The 7,425-nt window shown below is 48.3% G+C and overlaps 1 protein-coding gene across 1 annotated transcript; it reads left to right on the top strand.

Annotated features, from left to right (window-relative positions):
- Nucleotides 1-4,971: 4,971 nt before the first annotated feature.
- Nucleotides 4,972-7,072, top strand: C7H10orf95 (chromosome 7 C10orf95 homolog). The gene has a single exon (XM_074830074.1). It carries the CDS (start codon nucleotides 5,571-5,573, stop codon nucleotides 6,429-6,431), a length of 861 nt encoding a protein of 286 aa, XP_074686175.1. The 5' UTR covers nucleotides 4,972-5,570; the 3' UTR covers nucleotides 6,432-7,072.
- Nucleotides 7,073-7,425: the final 353 nt, after the last annotated feature.

Raw genomic sequence — 7,425 nt, 5'->3', positions numbered from 1 at the left:
CTATTGCACTTTCCTTGAATTCCTGTGTTGTTGCCAGGCACCTCTGGCTGAGCAAGAGCATCCCTTCTAGGAAAGCAGCCAAGTGCCTCTGTCCCAAGGATCAGTACTGGTGGCAGAGGATCAAAGCTATTGTGTTGTGCTGCATGGCTTTCTGTGCCACTCTCCCACCTCCCCAAGAAGTACTTGGGAGTCTTCTCCTGGGTGAGTTTTTCTTAAAAGACCTCAAACAGAGCATGATGCTATGTTGGCAGTAGGGGGGATGGAAGTAACAAGGAAAAATAAGAAACCTCTGTTGTGATCTTCTCCCACACGCTGTCTCCAGCTACTAGGATGTTGGATGAGTGTGTGGGACTCTGACACCAGAGCTGTGGAAGACACATGTTGATGACTATGTTCAGTTTTAACTTGTTACTTCCAGAGCAGTCCCTGAAGATTTTTCCAAGGGAGGCCTTTGCCAAGGCTTTGTCAGATGGTAACAATTTTGCAGATTCTGCCCAAAATGGGGAGACTAACTGGAAATAACTTATGAGTTCTTCATCCCCTTGGTTAGGGGAAAATGTTGCTTTTGCAGTATTCATCCCTGTACCTTTGAGAGTTGCTACAAAGCAGTGGCAATAGATCCATGTTTTTTGTGGTGTGGGGAGAAGAACAGGGCACAAAGAAAGCCAGAAAGAAGAGTCTGAAAGTTTGGGTGCTGGAACAGTGGAGAGGAAAAGGTAGCTTAATGGGATCTCCCTGTTCTCTTTGAGATGATGATAGGGGAATGACATGAGGCAAGAATAGTCTTGGTCAAGACTTAAATAGGTGGCCATGTCCTCTTCTGTGGGCCGAGTGTCTCTACAGTTGTGTTGGCTTTCAGTATGCTCCCTGAGGAAGCATCTAAACCTGTTCAAACTGCCAGCCTGATCTGAGGATCCAGCTAACTTTGGTTGCTGCTTCAGGTGGACGGAAGACTTGGTGACACTCTCTGAACTGTTGGTCTTGGTGAAACCAATCTCTCCAGATGTGAGAGATACTTGTATGAATTTTCACGTTGGATACTGTGGCACACCTTGTATGTTGTTCTGTGCCCATGCTACAGTCAGGCTCACTTTAATCTCTCTCCTAGAGAATGTGCAGTCTGGCATGGACTTGAATATTTACTTTCCTCCATTTTCTGCAGCTCACAGTGTTTTTTTGTGCTCCATGACTACCTAAACAGCTCCCCACATTCAAAGCTAACTTGGGTGACAGTAAAGCTCTACTGCCCTGAGACATGTGAAGCAAAACTGTGCTCTTCTGTAATGCTAGGAAGTAATTTCTCCTGCTTTAGATACTAGAAAAGTCCTACCAGCTTTGTGCATTTCTGTATTAACTAGTGGTGGATTAATTACCTGTAGTAACTGCATAATAGAGTGGTGAAACAAAATCTTCCCTGTACTTGAGCTATCAAGTGTACTCTCTGGTTTTGTGTTGCAAACATTGCTTGATTGCTCCATAGCAACTCTGTCTGGGTCGGCTGGCACTGAAGCACGCTTTGCTCGGCAGATCAAGTATTTTGGGAGCTGTGGTGTCAGTCTCTTCAACCTGCACTAAGATGTGTGAGGAGAGAGAGGCCCTGCCAGATGGCTGGCTGGTGGGCGAGGGAATTGGAGTTGGCTTTGGCAAACCTAGGAAGAGTCTGAAGTATCATGTTCTCACCAAGCAGAGATGATGATCTCATTTCAGCTGGCTGTGACCTTCTTGGGAGCTTTCTCTCCTCTCTCTCTTTTTTTTTTTTCTTTTTTTTTTGGTGCCTTGCTTCTCATTCAGCTCCAGCCAAGTGGGGCTGAATCCTTTTCCAGCAAGGCCAAAACTGATGGAAAGGCTTGAAGGAGGAGGCTGTCTTATCTCTTGCTCTCTTGCTGTGGCCTTTCTTACTGGGTTGGTCCCTTGTTGCTCCCTGCTGGCAACCACAGTTTCCAGTGCCCTGTCTGGGGAGGCTTGGCTCCCAGACACAGCATGGTGCCTGTCTGTCCAACCTCTCGGTCTCTAGCACCAAGGACCTGGTGGGTATTGATGGTTGTCAGTGGCTCTCAGGACCAAGGAGGCATTGAGCAGAGCTCGGCTTGAGCTTTAAGGACTGTTCTACACCTTCCTGCTCCAGACCTTCAGGTGCCAGGCAATGGATGTGGTGATTTTTCCCAAGGCATAGCAGAGTTTGAAATTGGAGCAAGGGAAGAAAGTAGATGGATGGTAGCCTGAAGAAACAGGTCAGCCAGGATCCCTTTTCCCCTTCTGGTCCTACATCCAACAGCCTCCAGCTCCTGAAAAGCAAAGGAGAGAACTGGAGGCTATTGGATATTTACTTCCAAAGCCAGGGCAGCCTCTGCCTGCTGGCACTGGAGAAACATGGGAAGTAGGAGCAGGTGAAGAGAAGAGACTGAATGGGGGTTGGACCATTTCATAAGGAGTACCACTAGCTAATGTCAGTGTTTGGGGGCTGTGGGTTTTTAAGCATCTGGCTTTTGAGGTCTTCAGGCCATCAGATGGCCTAACAAAAGATCACCTTCCTGGCAAACCCTGTTTTGCCTAAAGCACTACCAGCTCTGGCTTTCTAGTGTGTGTGGAACGGGGTCAGGCAAGCTACTTCTAGCTCTCTCAAAACCCTCTCTCCTCCCATACATATGGATTTGTCACACCCTGGCTCAGCCCTGCAGAGTCCTTTGCTCCAACTGTAGTCTCCCCAAACCTGCCTTTGGAAGCTGAAGCAGACTGAAGGTCAATATGCACAACAGGCACTGGTGTAATGGCAGGGTAAATGATGTCAGCCCCTGGGAACACAAGGCTGCAGCTCTGCAGGGGCAGGGCAGGAGCCTTGCGCCTCCTGCATACCAAAACCTTGTTGCAACACACCTAATGATTCAGAGCAGTGCCATGCCCTGCAAGCCAGGAGCTAGGATTCAGGCTCTTGTGCTTGTGAAGGTAAGTGTGTGTTGGGGCAATCCTGAGAGCTCTGGTGCTTGGGCACAGGGGGAGAGCTCTGTGCTGGGGAGCAGGCAGGGACAGGGCAGTGCCAGGCAGCTCTGCAGTGGAGCCCCCAAAAGGCAAAGGCAGCCAGAGCCCCAGCCACCCAGCCAAGGCGTGCTGTGACAGCTTTGCAAACTTCCTCTGGGGCTGTGAAGTATTGTCTACACTGTGTTGGCTGTCAACATCCTCCTCTCTGGGTGATCTGTTTCCAGGGAAATGTCTTCACTTCTGTGGTTGGGCATGTGACTGTGCTGCCCTGGAGTGCTCCCAGCCCTCCTTAATCCTCATCTCATTCCCTCTCTTAGCTCTTGAGTTTTCTTCCTCTTGTGGGCCATGCTGCCCAGCAGAGCCACCAGCTTATTTTCCTTATCTTTTACCAGTGTGAAATCAAAGCAATTAATAGCTGTGCTTGGGCCACTGTGGTGCTAAAACCTGAGTGTTTTAATGTGTTACCCCCTTCTCCCCTAGCTGCTGGGAAGGCCCAGGAGCACTGATGCTGACAGCCAAAATGTAGAGTGCTGCAGTGGATGGTAGATGGAACACTTGTATTTTTTTTGAGCTGGTCATCAACTGACTGAGATAACAGCATCCCCAGGGCTGTCCTAAACAGGCATGAAGCAACACACTGTGTTCCAGCAGGAGGGGTAAACTGGGCTTGCTTTCTTTTGGTCAATGGATGCAATAGCTATGTGGTCTCTCTGCAGATGATGGATCCATGGAAATGCTTCTGTGAATCTCAGTAGGGATTAAAAGACGAACAAAGACAGGTTTTTAAGAAGAGACCGTTTATTCCATTTACCCATCTCTTGCTGCCATTGATACACAATACCCCTCTGAATTTTTGTGGTGGTTCTAAGTTAGGCAGGCAATGTGTTTGGAAGCTAGCTAATCATTAGATGTTTATTGAAAGATTAATTGTGCTCAAACAGGGTGCAGTGGAGCTTCTTGCTGCAGGAGGTTCAGCTCTAAATCTCTTCAGAGTGGTCAGACAAACTCAGGAAGAGATTTTAGGAGCCCTCAAGCACAGAGAGGCCTGTCCCTTGCCTGCTGAGGGCCTGAGCTATGCTCTGTTGTAAACTGGGCTAAATGCAGGAAACATCATTGTGCCTGCTCCCCTCCTCCCCAACACCTGCTAGTGAGCTGGGGAGACCTCGGTCAAACCTATTCAAGCCTGCTTGCTTTATTTTGCATGAAGCCATTTGAGCCTATTTTTTTGTAAGGGCTTTAAATGAAGTAGGGTGTGAACTCTTTTTTTTTTTTTTTTTTTTTTTCCTTTCCTCCTATCTGAGGATGTGATGGTTATGATGGACTTCGGCTCCCAGTCTGCAAGTCTTGTTTAAGGGTACTGCCTGATCTTGTCTAAATGCTCTAGTGCCATTCCCCTGTGCAGGGGGTGGACTTCTAGCTCTGCACCCATAGCAAAAGCAGGCTTGAGCTAGTGCAGATAATGAACCTCAAGGGACAGAACAACTTGTGCTGGTTGGAGGAGGGGGGGGAAGAAAAAAAAAAGAAGAAAAAACACCATTGTGTAGTACCCGGCATTGCTTGTGGCAGGCAGGCTCTTAAGGGACTGCCAGTTTTCCTGTTAGGCTGGAGGAAAGCACTGACCTGAGGGATGCGTTTTATCTTACCTTCTCAGTCAGCACCTGTGTGAGAGGCTCTGTAGTTAAGGCTGAGGCAAAAAAGAGTTTACAGGATCTGAACTCTGTGGAAGAAAAAAAACTTGCTGCCTGTAGTTCTGTGCATGGTCTTTTCCTGTCTCTGGTGGCAAACTTTTTTTTAAAAGCCTCATGCTCTGTACAGCTTCCCTTCCTGCCCTTGGGGAGAGGATACTGAGTCATGGGAGGACATTGCTTAATGCCCTGGAGGATGGTTGGATTGTCTGGTGAGGGAAAGCTAAGAACAAATTCAGCTGTGGATCAGACTTGCTCAAGGTAAATGCACACTTAAATGTGAGCGATAACTAGCGAGACCAAAATGAGATGCCTTTACATGAGAAGCTGTCAGAGGACATGTAGATGTGCATGGATTTTTTGCTCTAGAAACAAATAATAGGCACAGCTCTTGTTTGCTTATCAGAGCAGAAGCAGGACTTTGGGAGGATGTAGAGAGAGTCAAGGACAGTTGAAGACTTTTGTTTAAGATATACTTGTCTGGGCAGGATGGCAGCTGAAATGATTGCAGCAGGGCTGGGCTGTATCCTCTTTCCTCCCTTTGCCTGCTTTCTTTTTTTTTGGGCTTCTTTCACTTGTGCTTGCCTTCCCCATTTTTATTCCTGCTCAAGGGTCTCTAGCTTCTTGCTGTCTCGCTGCTTCCCAGCAGTGCAGAGCCATGTCATGAGGATGTGAGGCCCTCTCTCTGCCCTCAGTGTTTTTTATACCGGCTTGTTCTCATCTTTGTAACACCGAGATCTGGGTGTGTTAAATGGCTGAGCAGCCAACAGGCAGTCACTGGCAATGTGGCTCTGCTTGTTCTTGGTATGTTACTGCCCCTGCAAGCTGCAGATGCAAGGAGCTCGTTTCATTAATTAGCTGGTATGCTTACAGTGCTAGGTGTATCTCCATATTCAGCCAGGTTCTGGAATGTATATAACCAATGTAAATGGTTTCTTGTCCCCTCCTGTCCTCACAGATTTTAAGACTCATCAGCTGCTCTGGAAAAATGTCCCCTGTGTAAAAAAAGAAAACAAAACAAACAACAAAAAAAACCCCAAACAACAAACCCCAAACAAACCAAAACCCAAACCAAACAAACCCACCAGCTGCTATACCATGTACCAGTCTGCCTTTGTGCCACAGTATTACCCAACCATGATCCCACCTTCTGCATACACCTACCCACCACGGCGGACTGGGAGAGCAGAAGACATGACCAGCTCTGTGATGTTCTCTCCCATCCACATGCACAACTTCTACAGTCGACCCATCACCTTTGTGGTGGACCGGAACAGCTACCCTGATTATGCGGGAGGTCAGGTGGAGTATCATCATCTCTACAGTGCCTCCAATCCCTACTTCCATCCGTACTACACCTGGCACTTCCCCCCCATGGTCCCCATCCCTCTCTACAGTCCCTATGCAAACTACAATCCCTATGCTGCCTACCAGAGGTCAGATCAGTATCGAGACACGTGGCCAGAAGGCTTCACAATGAGAGGGGAGCTTCAATGGGGGAAGCTTGGAAAGGTGTTTGGACCAAGGAAAGACCTTCCAGAATTTGTGAAGGATGATCTCCGGAGGGTTTATGGCACCTACCCACGGACCAGCGTCTCCATAACCTACCGGAAAGGGGAGTTCTTGATCAAGGGAGACCCCAAGGTAGGAGAGCAGGAATATGCAGTGGAAAAAAAAGTCATCCAGCGGGCTGTGACCCCCAGTGCCAGCGAGGCAGATGACAGCAGTGAGGACCGGAACCGTAAGAAGAAGAAGAAACTCAGACGTTGATGTAGTCAGTCACCTGATGGACAGACACTCCAGAGCCCTCCTGGGAGCCAGTTGGCAGCTGTTCTCGGTGCAGCTGGCAAGTAGCACAAGCAATGGATGCCACCACTCCCATTGGCTTTTAACTGCTCCCCATCTTCCACAGGCTTACAGCAGCTTTATCCTGTTTGATGCACAATGCCCATCCTGTGAAGAAACCATGTGGCACTTGACTGTCTGTCGGATCAGCAGTTTGGTCCTGGTTTTGAAATGAATGTTTGATTTCCACTGGTTTGGTTGAGTAGTCACAGTCTGGTGGGGGGATTTCCAGACCAGCCCTTGATTAGAAGATGGGCTTCTTCCTACCCTGTCCAAGGGAAGGTCCTGGAAGCTGGCTCCCTTCCTGGCACTCAGTTAAGGAGATCAGAGCAGGATTTCCTCCAGGCTGGGAGCAGTGCAGGTCCCAGAGGAGAGAGGGGTTCTTGAACACTGTAAAGAGCAATTGTCTGCATACCTTGTCACTGCTGTTTATGACCATATGACTGTGCTTAATCACTGTGTGAGGCCTGTATGCAGCACTTCCCTACACACTGGCAGAAGATCATGGTGTCCCTATCCTCTTACACTTGGTAATCTGGTGCTCAGTTCTCCTGGCCACGTGCCCTTGTTAAAATCGCTGCTTGAGGCCATGCTCTGGATCTGACTCATCTCTGGTTGGAGGTGCTGGCTTTCCAGCAAGGTTATTGGAGTTGGGTGAACCACAGCACTTCCACAGCTTGGTCTCTTGGAAGGGTGGACTTCAGAGTTGTGCTGGAAGCCTGGAGGGTTGTGAGGGGCTGGGTCCGACTTGCTTGCAAAATTCTGTACATTTTAAATGATTATAAATAAACAATAAAAAAACCTCAAATGCAAATGCTTATATTTCTGGTTTTTTAGCTGCCTGACAGTAGTCTCTCCTGTGAACAACTTGCAACCTGACACCCTTTTGCAAAGTTAGGGGTGACTTCTGACATGGCTC

Source organism: Strix aluco, chromosome 7 (assembly GCF_031877795.1).
Source record: "Strix aluco isolate bStrAlu1 chromosome 7, bStrAlu1.hap1, whole genome shotgun sequence".
Lineage (NCBI taxonomy): Eukaryota > Metazoa > Chordata > Aves > Strigiformes > Strigidae > Strix > Strix aluco.
Note: the sequence above shows the minus strand (reverse complement) of the source record. Positions and strands in the feature narration are given on the sequence as shown.

Bases quoted from the DNA above. Each gene is read 5' to 3' on its own strand.
- C7H10orf95 (XM_074830074.1), top strand. From the start codon at position 5,571: ATGTATATAACCAATGTAAATGGTTTCTTGTCCCCTCCTGTCCTCACA.